The sequence below is a fragment of the Chaetura pelagica genome, unplaced genomic scaffold, assembly GCF_000747805.2.
Source record: "Chaetura pelagica isolate M959 unplaced genomic scaffold, ChaPel_1.0 scaffold24, whole genome shotgun sequence".
NCBI classification, from domain to species: Eukaryota; Metazoa; Chordata; class Aves; order Apodiformes; family Apodidae; genus Chaetura; species Chaetura pelagica.
In genome coordinates, this window is record NW_009953077.1 from 4,465,836 (window position 1) to 4,483,337 (window position 17,502).

General features: G+C 36.7%; 1 protein-coding gene across 1 annotated transcript in view; it reads right to left on the reverse strand.

Moving 5' to 3' along the window:
- DOCK3 (dedicator of cytokinesis 3) overlaps nt 1–17,502 on the reverse strand; it is a 169,673-nt gene that overhangs the window by 70,100 nt on the left and 82,071 nt on the right. Inside the window, exons 10-14 of the mRNA XM_009996965.1 lie at nt 17,280–17,361; nt 13,577–13,637; nt 12,189–12,336; nt 7,489–7,577; nt 4,089–4,214 (exon numbers count right to left, since the gene is read on the reverse strand). Coding sequence (XP_009995267.1) covers nt 4,089–4,214; nt 7,489–7,577; nt 12,189–12,336; nt 13,577–13,637; nt 17,280–17,361 — 506 coding nt within the window. The remainder of the gene's footprint in view (nt 1–4,088; nt 4,215–7,488; nt 7,578–12,188; nt 12,337–13,576; nt 13,638–17,279; nt 17,362–17,502) is intronic.

Sequence of the window (17,502 nt, forward strand, 5' to 3'; positions counted from 1 at the left end):
ACAGAAATATTTTTTTAATTCTCCTTGTAAATACCTTTTGCAGATAATTGTTAAATACTTACTATATCTTTTAGTCTCGCTGACTCTCTTGCCATAAACATTCTGAGAACAGCTGATGGATTTTGCTTCATCTGCTTCTGAATGTATTTTTGCCATGACTTTGTGCTCACTGACAGAACAGATGCTGAGATGCTTCTCACCTTTTCTACTGGTTCATCTGTCATAGCTACTAAATTTGTCTGAAACACGGTGGTATGAAGAGAGACAGATAAGACAAAGTCTATGCTTCTCTCTTACCAACGTTTCCCTATGATGTCATGTTACCAATCCCCAACATTCCATGAAAGATATGAAAATGGGAAAAAGCAAGCAATAAGCAGACATTACACAGAAAAGCAGAAACTTACACCCAACTATCTTCATCTCTGCATCAGAAAGAAAGAGTAAAGGGAAAGGAAAGGGGAGAAGCCAGGAAATTATGACAAGGGGAGAGAAAAAAGAGAAAGAAACATCACTCACAAGTAGAAGATGAAGCATGCACTTTTCATCAGAGGATCAAAGTAAAAGACAGAATACTTATCAGCACATGGGGAAGGGAAGGGATGTCCTTTGGGGAACTGACAAACGCCATGCCTATGCAATAGATTTCTGATCAGCAAGTTCTGTATACAAATAAAGTTGCAATCCAAAAGGCAAGCAGCACATGCCTCATTGCTTTTATCTCTGGGGAAAGGTAAAATTGTCAGGGTCAGATGGATGGTCTTGAACCCAGAAGCAATTTTAGAAAAGGAAAAAAAAAACAACCACAAAACCAACAAATGAACCAAACCCCACCACACCTCTGCCATGAGGTTGGTTTGACTGAATCCCTTCTGATTCAGACAAAAAAGGACAATGCAAGTCTTTCTGATGCTCTTCTCAGAACACAGTAGGAAACACAGAACATTTTATCTTTAGAATTTAAGACAGGCATGGTTATTTTGTAGGATATTAATTTTGTTCTGCATAACCATGCAAGATATAAGCACATAAAGACCAGTTTCACTTAATTTCTTAATAATGACCAGCTACCACTTACGTTGCTCATATCTGAGTGAGGGAAAAAATGACAGCTTGATACAAGAACTAATGCTACTGCTTAAAAACAAAACGGGATAGGAAAACACTGTGATAAGACAAACGCTACAGACTTTTTATGGTTAAAATATGAAAATGTTAATACATATGGTCCAGAAGATCCATTTGAAATGCTAGCTATTTACTTTAAAACAAAAATTCTAGGTTCAGCAAAATGATCAGCACATACTTTAACAATACATGATGTAGCCTTTTATTAATTTATTCATTTAAAAAAATATTAAAATCACACTGACTTGAAAAATCTGCATCCACTTGCAAAATACAAGTCACAAACTTTCTGTCCTCTTTTCTGAAAGAGGAAACCCTGTCTTTTATAAGAAAGAAACAGTTCTGAAGCAAAGCAAGAAAAAGTAGTTTGACAAAGAAGCAGACATGGTTGAGAACTACTAACATGCGTGACAGGGGTTTTGGGTTTTTTTGTGTTGTTGTTTTTTTTGGGTTTTTGTTTGTTTGCTTCTATCCTGAACATCAGGTAAACTCAGACCCCAGTTTGATCTATAGTTTTAAAAGCAAACAAGAGGCAAATAACTGCTGTCACTTGAGTTACGTCAAACTTTTAAAAAAAAATAAATTGGTAAGTAACTAAAATGAACACTGTGCACTGATTCAGTGAAGTTACATCATATTTTAATCTACTAGTTTTTCCAGAGATTTTATTATCCTGGAGAATAACCAGGATAATAAACATTTTCATTTACAGCACCATTCATGGTACCTCTCTCTTCACATCTCATCTCTACTCTGTCAATGTCCTAATTTATCGTTACAGTGAAAATCTATTCTCACTTCCACGGCTGCCTTTCTCTTCTTACCTGGTGTTTAAAAGACAGGTTACAAATGTAAACCTTTTATTTTCCAAATACAAGTGCCTCAGTGTTTGCATCTAAGCTCTATATATGCTGACCTCTTGTAGCCTCCTTTGAATTGAGAAATTCTGGATGTCCAGTACCCCTAGAGAGGCAGTAAGCATTTCACAGCAGAATGGTGGTGCTTTCACACATTTGTTTGCATCAATCAATATTTTGAGCATATATATCTATTTTTATATATATATGAGCCCCATTCCAAACAGATGATCATAGATTGGTTTGGGTTGGAAAATGATCTAGTTCCAACCCCTTGTTTTCTCCAACAAGAACTGTGGTTCTCACAAAGATGCAAGGAACTGTGACCTTTGAAGGTCAGTACTGTACCTGCACAGCAAACCTGACAGTGGACGTGCTGCAAACATGTGCCATGGAATCTGGTTTTAACTTACTTTAATGTCCACTGTCTCTAGGCTGAATATCACAAAGATCATAATAACATATTTAAGATTTGTTGGACATTGTTTGCACTGAGGCAGTACTTTAGCTAGAGTTCTTAATGACAGAGTTTGGAAATTGGAACTAGTTGCAATTAATAGCGATTTTTTTAAATTTAGAATTAGGAGCATTTTTCGCATGAAATCTGCAAACCTGCTGGTTCAAGGCCTGGAAAAAAGCATAGCCCAAATCAGAAGTATAGGGAAGGCAACCCGCTATGTCAGCTTGCAGAAAGAGGGTAGGGCCCAGAAAATGAGAAAACAATTAAAGGGAACACTGAGGCCATAACACTATTCCTTAAACTCTAAAATTCAGTGGTCTGGAAGCACTCGAGGGACAGCTCTATACATAGAAATGGAGAATAAAGCAATTCTTGCAGGAGAATTAATTCACTTACACAGGTATGTGAATGTTATTTTTGATATTGACTTTCTAGCTGTGACCTACCTATTCTAGCTGACACATCCAGCTGTGATCTCAATTACAGCAGATCATCTTGCAGCAGCTGTGTCTGCATAGCAACAGGCAATATTTAATCTTTTATCTATCTGATTGCTTTGGGTTATGATTGGAACTGCTTTAAGGTCATTAAAAACTAAAATTTATAATTGGCTTTATAGCCCACATCCTCTGCTGCTCTATTACTTTTATTTTCAAGTTCATTAGTAAACAAAACATATACTGTTCTAAATCCTTTTACTTCAGCTTCTAGAAATTCTTGCCACCTACCCCGTTTTTATTGTGCTTTCTGAAGAGCCTCCATAATGAGGCTACAACTACTTTTGATACTGATGTCTCACTGCAGACTTTTCAGTAATAAAATCTGATACTTTTCCCATTACGCTTTCATAACATCTCCCACGTCTGCAAAGTCATCCTTGATCTTGGTTATAATACATAGCAATGAGGAAGTATTTCAAATACTATACATGCAATAAAATTAGTAAGCCAATTTCTTACTACACTGTAAAAATCAAGGCAGTATAATGCCAGGTTATACTCCTCTGAATTGCATTACTGGTTAGGTTCTGGTGTCCTCCCTAAATGAACTCTTGGCTCTGCTGGGGCTTCCTCAACTTGTGCCAAAACAAGAAGCATCTCAAGCTGCTGCTCCAGAAGTAAGGAGCAAATGAAGTACAGCAGTGCTTCAGGCAAGGCAGCTGTCAAATGGACTGGGTGCTCTGTAAGGCCAGCTGGAACATCAGGCCAGATTTGCAGCCTCATGTACTGTCATTACACAAAAGCATCATACTAATTCCAAAAATCAAGGTGGTAAAGTGGAAACTCTTTTTCCAGGCTTTGGATTATTGAAAAAAAGAAACTTTTTGCATTTTAAAAGAAACATCTCTATGCTTAACATACATGAGGGATACCTAATTGTCAGGGGAGGTGGGGGGAATATCAGTGCAATCTTTCCAGATCACCTTTTATATCTGTGAATTTAACACCTTCTATTACTATGATATTCACTTATCAAAATGTTTTAGCATGCCTCTCTGAATCAGGAATTGGCATTCACTGATATATACAGTAACTTCCATTATTAATCTTCTTCAAGTAAAGCAGCCAATGCAGTGGTGCTTGTCTAGAAGAGTATGAGAAAATAAATGACCAATATTTTTAAATTAGAGCTGTAATGTTTACCTGGCATTATAACATCAGGAAAACCCAGCTTCCTGGTAACAGAAACACCTCTGTTGAAGATCATGGGGTTTTCCCTTCGAATCTGCTCCATGTCACCACGAAGAAGCTGAAGAGATATTATAAGTCCTAGCAAAAAAAGCAAAGATGTTACTTTTTTTCATACCTAAGAATTAGATGTCTGTATCTTCAAGGCATGCAGGTAAAATAATGCTTTGCTCCACAGTTAATTTAATACAGGCATATAAATAGAGCTCTCCCTTGGAGTAATTTAAAACTGAAATGGAACAAACAAAACTGCTTTAAGGGATCAGTTAAGAGGATAGCATTATATAAAAATACAAATTTTAAAAATCAGAATAGTTGCAGAAATGTCATAAATTACAGCGAAGTATTTGCATTCCCCAAACACAGCAGGCTACAATACATACATGAGCAATGCTGCCTCTGTCTGAACTACCACAATGCTGCAGAACAGCTCTAAAGCACCTTTAATTCCACTTAATACCACAAAAAATAATCTCAATGTGTATCTGTTCCACTTGCTTCTTTAACTGGTTCATCCAGAAAAGTTGATTTTAATGAAATTCTGTTCAGCACCTCAACATGTTTCAAAAGTAGCAACTGTTCAAACTGACTTCAACAACTACCTCTCTCGACATAACATTATGTTCAGGGTATCAGCTGAAGGGCTTGACTAGGAATCAATGTGAATTACATCCACATTTTCCACAATTTCTGTCTCATTGAGTGAATAACAGTTGGTCAACATTTCTTCCTAGCCTCTCTGTTCACTCACTGGAACAACACATACAAAACCAACACTGCCTTGTATACAGATCCTTGCATGAGCCATCTAAAGTTCTGCCATTTCCTGAGCTTAATAGATGGGCTTTGGAAACAATATTTAGTTGCCATTTTGTTAGACAAGTTACTACGGGAATGAAATCACTTTCAGCTCTCTTCCCTTTTCAAGCCTGTGTTTTGGCTTCAGCCAAATTTGCCAAATAAGTAGATATCTAGATAACATGAAGATTGCATAAATTTTACGAGTACTAGGATTTGGGATGAAAAAAAGAGCATAAAGCCTTAAAATGAAGGGAAAGGGAGGCCAACTACCCACCTGAACAATCAGTTGTACAATCTATACTCAAAAGTTGCCAAAACATGGACTTGTAACTGTCCAGCTAAGTAGGCAGAAGAGCACTGGAAAGCACTTCAGGGAAAAGAGAGGCTTTAGAACCATGGAAAAAATTCAAACTCTTTGAACACTACGTGTAAGTGTACACCTGTGTGAATGTGCTACAGAAGGTTTAACACAGGAGAGAAGTTCTTTAGAAATCAGTCTTGACTATTTTTGCCACTTACAGGCAAACTCATTACTTTTATAACCTCTTTTGCTCTTAAAATCAAATAAATTAAAGTAAGGAATGAGTGGAACAAATTTGGAAGTTCAGACCTCCCCACACTCAGCACCCTCAGTACTTATCAAACAGCACCAGAACTGATCTATCATCTATAAAAATCAGTCACTAGAGGTAACAGAATATGTAATTTCCCTGCATGGTATTACATCTATTACTTATATGATACCCTCCCACACATCCACCCCATAAAACCTCTGCCTCGTTTCTTTCTCTCCCCAAGAGGTCTGTAAATCTCCTCTCCAGTCCTCTTTCTGCCCAGCCTATTCTCCCAGTTTTTTTCTATTCCTTACAGCAGATCTGAAGGACTAATTTTACACAAGACCTGGGAAGGTGGGGGGAGAAAAAAACCCAAAGAGCCTTTCATCAGAGAAAAGTCACACATTGGAGTATTTTCTCGCAGTAAGAGCAGGTTCTGAGGCCCAAATTGTATTGCTTACACCGAAATCATGTCAGCCTGCAATACTGCCCCTCCCAGCAGGACAATACCTCTGCTATGTTTCAACCTCCTATCCCAGAGGTGCAAAAGATCTTAATGAATTGTTTGAAATTCTTTTTAAATGCCAAAAGCAAGGGTAAAAAGCTATTTCCCTTTCTTTTTGCTCTTCCAAAAAGCTCACGCTTGAAAAAGAGAAGTTTTAGGTTGACACCTGGGATTAGAAATAAATGCAAACAGCCCAAGGTTTCAAAGTTATAAGCCGTTCAGAAAAATGTTTCAATGATAGGGGATGACCTTAACTGTAACAGGAGGGACAGCAGGGAAGCAAAATTCCAAACCTAAAAACTGTTTTATTTGCTTCTTATTGTGCTTAATATCTTATATGGGAGTGTGAACTGCATATTCCACTACAATATCTCACTATGCAAATGACTGACAATAGCAGGATATGGACATAGTAATGAACCAGGCACTCAGTAATGAATGCAAAATTAGCTGGAACACAGCAGAGCTGGATCCTATTGGCTGGTTCCTTTATAATAGAACAGTAATGATATCTCTGAATTAGTGAGCTACAGAAATCATTACATGAGGTAACAAGGTAGGACAAGATTTATTTTCCATATTTATCCATCATTAGCTAGGAAAATAAAATTAGATTTGAAGGATGGCAGAAACTCTGCCACGACAGTTATTCTCCTCAACTACATAATGAAACATTTAGTACTGAAACTATCACAGAGTCTTCTTGATAATTAATTTGTAGGTAAAAAAACGCTGCTTATTTTCTGGACAGTCAGAATTTTCTGAACACTCAGACAAATATGCTAGACTAATGTAACCCCTGGCTTTGCTTCTGCTGACAAGGATGCATGGTATACTCAGGAGAGTGAGCCTTTGATAAAAGTTATACCTGAAATTTTCAAGGGGATACAGGATGATACAGGATACAGTTTTATTCAAGGAAATTCAGATTAATAAAAATTGAATTCTTCATTTCCTGTGCAGCCAGGTCTGGTCACAGTAACTTTAGCCAGTGTTACACAAAAATATCTTTAAAGGGTTCTGCCAAAGTTGATTTCTGCTTGTACTGTATCTTCCCATGGGCTAGCAGTCTGCACAAGCATAAATATACTTGGTAACTAGAACTGCCAAGAAACGAAGACCCACAGAGTAAGCTGATGGTATGGCAGGCCACTAGCTCTCTCCATTGACATAAAAGAACACTACAAATACAATGATGAAGAAAATTTAGTATGCTGAATTAATATTATCATCAGCTGTATATGAAAAGGAAAGACATCAGGTGGTGTGGTCTGGATTTTCAATTCCTGGTTAAATTGGCAGGTGCTATACAGATTTTCACCTGAAAACTGAATGTGAATGAAGTTTAGCTAAACTTTTAAAACACCACAAACAGAGAAATTCAACTGTGCATAATTTCACATCTCACTGAATTTCTCTGCTATAAATAATCTGCAGTTTCCTAAAGGAAATATTCAGCTGTTATTTTAACAAAAATACACAAGTAAATATTTACCATAGTTAGAGCTGGGTGCTGTGTATTTGGTGCTGGACTTGCGAATAATATTTTCATGGATCTGGCACCACTCATTTTCGTTGTTACACCTAAAAGAGAAGAACACTAATTCAAGTTAAAAGCTTTCTGCTGTACCACCACAGGACAGGAGAATCAACCATACTGTACAGGTAAAATGAAAGGCTGCGGGGTTTTGACGAATCACAGAAATCACACACAACTCATTTTTAAAAGTGGAAAGAAAAAAGCATCCCCTGTTAATTATCCCCTTTTTATGGACACTTAGGACCATGTGGTGACTTTTCTGTTATCGAAGCCATTGTCTCACTCTTCATAATATGACAGAATGAAGTAAGCTCTGGACATCCTATTTGAATTCTGAGCATGTAGAAAATTAAATTTTAGCTGAAACTAATTGTTGCCATGCTTTTAATTAAAAAAAAAGTTAAAATCAAGAAATAAAAAGTGAAATTTGAAAGGCTACATAAAACCCTAATTTTTTTTTTAGTATCTCAGGCATCTACAATACTTTTGCTTACCTACATATCTTACAGGATGCCTTGAAATCTGATGCAACCCACCCAAACTGTAGAACAAAATATATAACAACACAAAGTATGCTTCTGTATGCATATTATCTTCTGAAGGAGCATTCCACAACTATTTATTCATGTATGCATAATTTTAACAAGCATTTTTAAATACTGTTACACTTCATTTTCAGTTATGTTACCATCTGTAAAACATTAATTAATTTCTAGGATAGAAATAACAATATAATAGGCTGCCCAGAGAGGTTGTGGAGTCTCCTTCACTGGAGACATTCAAAACCCACCTGGATGCGTTCCTGTGTGATGTGCTCTAGGTGACCCTGCTCTGGCAGGGGCGGTTGGACTAGATGATCTTTCGAGGTCCCTTCCAACCCCTAGGATTCTATGATTCTATGATAATTATTTGTCAACAGATTTCTCATATTTCCACTCAATATTTTTTCACCAGAGAAAATTCAGTTGTTAATATCAGCTCAAACAATACACAACAATTTGGTGTGTGGATTCTAATCCTGTTCCAACAACATTGAGGCAGGATGTCTGGCTGCACCTTTTTGCACCTTTTGCTGCAATAGGTTTAGATATCAGACATGTCAGCTGATTGTTAAGAATGTATGAACATTTAATAAAGAAGCTTCCCACACTAGCAATAGGAGATACTCCTTGGTTGTTGCATTAGCAATTCTAGAGAGCACATGGCTGTCTGTTCCTGGATCTGTTGTTCATAAACTTATCTAATCCCCTTTGGACCTGCTCACACTGCCTGGGTTCACAGCGTCTATGGTGAGAGAACCCAGAAGATGATTACCTGCTTCCTAAAGGAAGTACTTTTCCCAACTTTTTTAATGTCATCTTCCAATTTCAGTGAGTGTCTCTAATTCCTGTACTGTTACATTCTGTGAACAACAGTTTACCCTCCACAATTTTTTAAGTCTTGGTCATATCCCTTCCAACCACCACTTCACACTGAAGCTTCCCCACCTTCTCAATCTCTCTCCTAAAGGAACAAATCTATGCCATTAAACATTTTAGTTGCTCTGCTCCATGTTTTCTGTAACTACTATATCCTTTTTGGGAGGAGAGATCAGATATCCACACAGTAACTCAGGGCAGGTCAGCACTGAAGAAACCTTCTAGAACTTCAGGATTGCAAATTAGTTATAATTGCACTCCCTAAAACAATCTCTCAAAACCCCTTTGAACAGAGGTAAGACATTAACGAACAGTACAAAACCCTTCATTAACTGTGGTGTTTTGTGCTAATTTAGAATTTTAACCAATACTCAGCTAACTCATCTGAAAAAGTAATAACTATCTTCACATTGCCAAGACATCAGAAGTCAATTAACCTACTGCAAAAAATGTTATCTTTAAAGTAGAGAGATAACCTATAGGACAATTTCTATACTGTCCTCCACTCTTACAGGTAAGACTACAGAAACTTTCTGCCCTCTGATAAATTCTTAGTTGTTGTACCAGCCTCTGGCATGCAAGTTAAAACAGATTTCAGCCTTCAATGACTTATGCCTGCAAATTAACCTGCAACTAAGTTGTCCCAAAATCAATGGACTGCAAAGATAGCTTAAAGCTAGTTTTGTACCAACTACCAGTGTAAGTTGCACTTTACGTTTCCTGAATACAAAGAATAATACTCTCCCAAGTTTGCAATGCTGGCCTGAAAACACTTGCCTGTAATGCATTTTATTGTTAACATTTCACTTGTCTAAATACCAAATATATTACAAAACACATTTCTAGATCAAATAAGAACTTTCTTTTGAGCTATCCATCACCTTTTCAGGTTGGCTGCTTCTACAGAAAAGTTAACCATTTGGAATGTTTCCTTTATGAAATCAGACTCTGATGTCAAACAGATGGGAAAAAAATATAAGGTACCCTCTTGTCCAGCTGGGCAAATATAGCAACAACTGACTATCAAAAGTGAAAGGCAATCAGGCAATACACCACATTAATAAGAAGGAATTTTTAGAGCTAGTGTTGCAGAAGGAGGGGAAAAAAAGATTGAGAAAAAACAGAACAAAAATAAAACTGAAAGAAAAATACATGAAGTTTTTAGGGCAATGGGAAGATTGCCACAAAGAGCAACATGCAAAAAAATCCATTAAAGATAAAAATTAATTTAAAAAAAAATTAAATCAGGTGATCTCAGAAAAAAAATAATATTGAGAATTTAGTTTCCATCTCACTTTTAAAATCTTTTACATGCATATTAGTAAAAAGAATTATAAAAGTAAACCTTCATGCTTTTACATAATGAGCTTATAACTAGAGCTGTGGTACTATATCCTCTTAGTAAGATTATAACGTGACTGCAGGATTAACAAACAGCAAAATCTGGATTGTGAGAAAGTACTTTCCAGACATAAGTCTTTAACAATAACAAGGCAAGTTGAGAAAGACTGGTGAAGTAAATTGATTTTTTTTTCAGAATCATTCTCTCCTGTGGATCCAGCAAAAGTCTCCATTGAAACACCATGTATCTGTTTCAGGCTTTGTTAGGTTTTCAGTCTCAAATTTTTTCCAGCTTCTCCTCATGAAAAGGCTTTTCTGGCTGTAGGCTGACTGCCTCATTTGTAGCAGCTGTAAGCTTTAGCCAGATAGCTACAGAAAGAATGCTTTTTACTGCTCCTTTAAACATACAAACACACCTCCCTCCTTATTTCATCTTTATGATGTTTTTGGGTTGGCCTGAGGCATTTCAACAATAATCAAAATGAGAGCAGCAGGTAAGAAAGTCAGTTCAACATTGTTTAAGCAATCACATACAATTTTAAACCAGGACAAAAATCCTTCATTTTTATTTTAGTCTACAAAGTAAGAAAAGGTAGGTTAGCTAAAAGAATGTTTAAAGAGAAGATGCAAGCAGATAAAATTCTGAAAACATTCTGTCATGGAAGACCAATAGCTGTTAAAGGGGTAAGTTGGTGCCTTTCAGATACAGTAATTTTCCCTTCTGAAGATTTTGGTTGGAGGTTTACAGAAAACACTCCAAAGAGCAGTAACATAAAAGACTGATGTACAAGACTTAAAACAACTCAAGCACATGATAATAGTGATAAAAAATTACAAGCATGAGACAATAGAGCATCTCTGGGAGGGCAGTAATGGGTGTGCCTGGATGTTGAACACAAAGGCTGTGGGGAAGCAGAGGTGAAAACAGCAGCTACTATAAACCTTCGTAAGCATTTAGGCAGAGACAGATGGTCCTTCAGGTGGAGTGAAGGGAATCCATATTAACAGAAGACTTCAGATTAAGAGGAAGAAGAGGGAAGTTCTCTATCCTGGGATTTTTTTGATCATAGTATTAGGCATCTGGATCACTAGCTGGCTGCATGACTTAATTAATCACTGAGAAATTAAGAAGTCCAGGATTTTACAGGGGTTTTTTCTATTTTTTGAGTGAATAAGAAGCTAAAAATGCATTTAAAGGGCATCAAAACAGAAATGTGCCATTGAGAATGTTACATTACTGTAAATGTTGAAAATGTTGCAGATGGAATATATTAACACCATACATACAAGGCAAATACTAACATGAACTATGTATCCAAAGACCACTGGTTTGAGTTAAGCCAAAACTGAATGGTGACAAAATACCAAGATTATCCAGATTCTTCGACAGGAGACCATCACGGCCTCAGGTCCTAAGCTGACATTTTTGCTACACTTACATAACTGTTGGCAAAAAAAGAGTGGAGGAGCTGACTCTGGGAAACTTTTTTTGGACTTAGACATTTCTAATGTATGAAGAATATATTTCATCAGATGAAATATAGCATATTCCTTTTGTTTTGAGCTTTGCAGATTTTAAATAAATCACATTAATGGAAGAGCAGCTTTGGACATCACACAGCTCTGGGCAATACCCAGTTGAAGCTTCAATTCAATTTCTGAAGCATTTCACATACCTGAAACATCTGTGATAATATTCATTAGTTTCTGTAAGCTTTTGGAGTAATAAAGGAGCAAAAAAACCATGCAAAAAGCACTAGTTTACCTCCTATCCTAGGAGGATAAAACAGCAAATGCTGTTTATTGCACCTTGATAACTAATATTTCATTATTATCTCATCGCCCAACATATACAAAGTGTTTTTCCTAATTCTTTTCCTTCTATGAGTTACTCACGTGTAAACTTTGAGAACAAAATCCTTCTCTTCTTTTATTTCAGAGATTGACTGAAGTACATCCATGATGCTCAATACTGCACAGCCATAGGGGCGGCGATAGTGTAAGTGAGGGGGCCCCTTTTTTGAATCATTTAGCAACATGCGACCTAAAATTAAAAGGAATTTAAAACATTAGAGAGTCACATGGAGCCATTTTGTTTCATTATCCTTCTCAATATGCATACCTACAGTACATTTCAATGACAGCCTGTAGCGCTTCTCTATGCTTCCTGCTTTTTTCTCATATATTTTCAAATCCAGAGATCCACTGGAACCGACCTGACCCACTGGGCTACTTAGATTAAGGCACATTGCCTCATTCAGGTAATAGAGCACTCTTGGGCAAAGTGTATAGTGTCATGTCTGGCCATTTTTCAATTAACTGAAAACCTGAAAAGCATAAAAGTGCACTACTCCACTGTTTAGAACAATACAACTGAAACTGCTACTTGTTGTTAACATTTTAGGCCTAAATATTTGAAGCAAGTTAACACAAGTAAAATATTTACTTGCTAGTTTCCCACTGAAAGTATATACATTCATAGTTTAGAAACATTTAACTCCCTGCTACTGTCAAATTACATGCTTTTTAACTAGAGTTTTTTTCTATCCAACACCTTTCACCTAAAAGAGATTCTAGCAATTTAATTCACAAACCAGACATCACAGAGTCAGTTCACTGAAGCAAGCTGTTGGGCTAAAAACTTCATCTAGCTTTCCACGAACTACTTCAAACAATGTTAATGTAAGACACAATCTAATTCAACTTCAATCATAACAGCTTTCCAGTCTTGCTACTGTAAATCTCATAAAGAAGAAATTAAGCCTAGCCTGGCCTACAAATAGTCAGAGAAACTCGCTCTACAAAGGATGACTAGTTAAATGATCAGCAAGGAAGGGTTTGCTTTGGTGCCAGCAGGTAGAAAGAACACCTGACGGGTGTGACAGCTCCCCTGCTCTTGTGTTTTATGGGCATCGCATCTCCCTAAACTCAAATGTGGTTCTTAGAAGTACCACTCCTACAGTGCAAAACAGATTTTTGTACTTGTCTAACTTGCCTAATCTGATTTACTAGATGGGAATGGGAACTCTCATTGTGGTGCTTAATCAAGTATTTTGTTTCAGACTGAGGAAAAAAAATAAATCACTGTTAAACAGTCATCAGTAACTTTCTAGCACTTAGCTACACATGGTCTGAATGCTAATCTCAGCAGACAGGCATGGTCTACGACAAGAGTTTTCAAACTGGTTAAGTCATTATAATGTCAGTCAAACGAAATGTAAATTTAAAATTAGTGTAGAAGTATTGCTAATCATACATAATTCAAGTAATAAATCATACTGTACCTATTCGAATTACATGGGCAACTATGTACAAATCTCTCTTCATGTCCTTGCTGCTGAGATCCTAAAAGATTGGAAAAAAAGATGTACACACACTAAAAAAACAACACAGTGCTTTTCCCAAATACATGACTGCAAAACTCCAACAAACAGTAAGGACTACACAGTATTACTCTCTATTCATTAAGCTACTCCACCTTTAACATCCAAAAAGAAGGTTTTAAGCTCAGTTACTGCTTACTGTTCACTTCACTCCTCCCCTTACAATGTAGCAATGGACATCATCTCACATCATTTCAAATTTTTTTTGGTTATTTGTACAAAGTGCAAACACAGTGTGTTTGAAAAACAGCTCTAGGGCTTTATATAAGATTTGACAAACAACTTGAGACGATAGCTCTGTCTTCATGTTTCTTCACTCTTCTTTTTTCCTTGTCACTTGAAGAAAGATATCCCTCCCAGTGGTAACGAGTCCCTTCTAAAAGGCACACTTGTGTGGGCAGAACAACATTGCTGGATTTTTCTCCTGTGCAAAGGCAGCCTGGCCTTTTAAATTTTATTTTTTTTTAAATACAGTGGAAAAATCAACTGGAAAAATCACAATAACACACATTAAGATAAAATCTTCTATTTTGCTTTTTGAAAAACCCACAAATTAAAACCAGTGTAAAAGGAAATAATGCAACTATTTATAAAGGGGGGAAATTTTGAACTGAGGACACCTGTCATTCCTAGTTTGCACCAATTTAATAAATTTAAAATCATATTTCTCTGGAAGCTAAAACATGAACTTCAATTCACACAGCAAATTTCTTTACCATGTGACTTGAGAAACCAAATCTCAGCAACTAAGATTGTGATGGCAAAGTACACAAACACTGAACTTCAGATTATAGTGACATGTAGCACAATAAATCTGGGCACAGTGACTTAGAACTAGACAGAAGGAAAATTTATTCTAAGGAGAAGTTTCAGTCCCTTTCAAATAACATTATATTGCTAAATTACAGGAGGCAAGTAATAAATTTATGGCTGTCTCCTTACTCCATTCAAAAGGAGCTCTGTACTTCCCTGGGCAGCATATGAAGTGAGTTGCCAGCCTGCTGTTTGGAATGCTTACTAGCTAGCAGATCACGTCCCTCTGAAGCCAAAGAATTAAGCTACATAAATCTTTCTTAGCATTTTCCCTTAAGTCTTATTCTGCTGCTGCATGAATAAGGGAACATACTTTCTAGGCTTTCTTCATCACCTAACATACCAGTGTAGCATATGGTAGGCTTTATCTTGCACGTCTGGGAGAAATTGTAAGTTCCACAGTAAGAAGGGATTTGACACAGTTTTAGTCTCAGTAATGCCTGACAATGCATTTCAAAAAGCAAAAAAAAAAGTGGAGGTAGTGCTTCATGTTCTGGAAAGTAACAGATTTTTTAAAAAAATATCTGTGATTTGACAGCAGGAATTTTATTATATTACCAGATTACCAGTTCTAATTAACAGCAATTTAGAGAACTGTTTTTTCAAAGGGCAGCTGTCAAAACACAGAAAAGTGTAGGGCATGCTCATATTGATGGGTTCACACTTAAGTTGCTTTTCAATTTCACAAAAAATACACTGTGTCACAGTCAAAAGACGAAAAATGTGGGCCCAGATGGCCTTGTATTTCATGTTGTACAGCAGAGGCGTTTTAGCAAGGGAGAAATTCTTACTACAACATGGACCAAACAATCAAATCCACTAACCCCTGTAGGGAAGTCTTCAGATAATTTCTTAGTGCATATGACTTAGGACCCAGAAAAGGACAAACTACATTTACTACTTGCTTGGATGAAATATAAATAAATCAATTTTCAGAAAGGTATTTTTAGAACTGAATCCACAGGGGGTTTATTTCCCACATCCTTCTAAGCTTCCTAAGTGATACTGGCTGATTAACAAAATAATTATATAATAATTCTAAGTGCACGACTTTTTAGAAAATTACACCTAATTTTCCCCCGCCCATATTAGGTTTGGGAGAGAGTTACACTATAATTTTGCTTACAATGCTGTTTTTTATAAAGGGTCTAATCATATGTTAAAAAACAACCACCACCCCCACAATTGTGGTATCAAGGATACCTGACTACCACCAATCACTTGTTTAAACAGCTTTACCAAGTTCGGTTCCCAACCTCACAGGCCACAGAGAGTAAGGAATTTAACAAAAACAACAAGCTTATACTGTGTAGTTATGTTTTGATTCAGACACAGAAACATTTCTAAAGTGTGCACAGGCTGAGGTTTGCTTGAGTGACCCTTCATCTTCAGAGCAAGCAGCTTCTCACCTTTGGCAGCAGATATGACAGCAGATCTAAAAGCAAAACCTAGAGTACTTTTGATACCTTACACATGGAGACAGATGAACCCATAGCAGTAACAGAGTTAGCAGGAAAAGACAGGAATACCTTGAATTGATTAAGATATGGGGCTCCTTGCCTCTAGCAAAGATTAGAGTTTTAGAATGTGTGGGTGTGGGGGCAAGGAAATAAATAGATTTAAAGTCAAAAACAAACTTGGGAACAAACCTGAAAGTCATAGAACTATCTTATTTTGGAAGCATTTAGTAATTAAAAACTCATGGTAAGATAGAACCATTGCAGATAAAATTGATATTCAAAAAGCCACTATTTGTTTCTCCTTTGCTTTGGAAAGTTCTTTGAATAAATTAATGAGAAATACTGTATCACAAATGTGCATTTTTTTTCACAAATTTTCCCAGTTATTATAATTTATGTTACAAAGAGTATACATTCTACCAGAATACATTCTGCTCTTCTATTCAGATGGAGTCAGAACTGAGAATCCTTACATATGCCCAGACAAGCTCTGTTCCTTCTGTTTCACCATAAGAGGTGAAATTCAGTTACCTTCTGAAAGGAGGGAAGGGACTGGTGCTGGGAACCATGCCTATTTCAGTGTCCAGCCCTGCTTGATCTTAGAGGGTTTCATAACCAGAAGTAAAGCCTATACCAAAACTGTCTGCCATCTTTCTTCTTCAGTGGAGGCAAAAATACTTCTGTCAAAGAGCTTCTAGCATGTGCACTAGCTAAAGGTGAGTCACGATGGAAGGTGTTTATCACACTTGGGATCTGAAATTCCTTACAGTTACTCTTCAATGACCTGTTACGTTTCAGTGGCTCTAGATTTCCATATTCATTCTGAGAAGAAGTGACAGATAAAATCATGGTCTGACACTTGATTCTGAGGCAATTTTTAACAGAACTTAAGCATTTTCAAACTAGTATTTTGGCATGACCAAAATCCTAAAACAAGAAGGCAGATAGGTGAGAGATGTGTCTGAAGAACTGAACAGAAGTAAATCTCAGCTGACCATTCCACTCCCAACTAAGGTATCATCTGGCAGGAGTGACAGATGACTACTACTACTCCTGTCTTTGTGGCACATTGTACATGCATTGAAAGTGTAAAGTTTCAAATTATAAGCAGGGACAAATGCACTTAAAAGGAAATACTTCAGAATATTTGCTTAGCCACAAAAACAATTCAAGTACTTCCACTTTCTTATTTTACTATTTAGTTACAACCATAAAACTCAGAAACAGCTTCCATTCTATTCAATATAGTGGAAGGAAAAATTGTGGTGGTTTTTTCCATCAGGTTGACTATTTCTACAATCATACCATAAGGGAAGGTAACAGACACGTACTGTGAAAAGCGCACACATCCGATCTATCTTCTCTGGATTCCTGGGGCCTCCATTCTTGTTTAACCTCACCATAAACCTCTCACTAAAAAGCAAACAATATTTAAAAAAATGAATAAGAGTTTTGTGTACACAGTTCCAACATAAACATACAGGTAGATATGTTAATTTAAACCAAAATGCACTACGTTTTATACTTTTTTGTTCCCAAAGCATATGAAAGAGT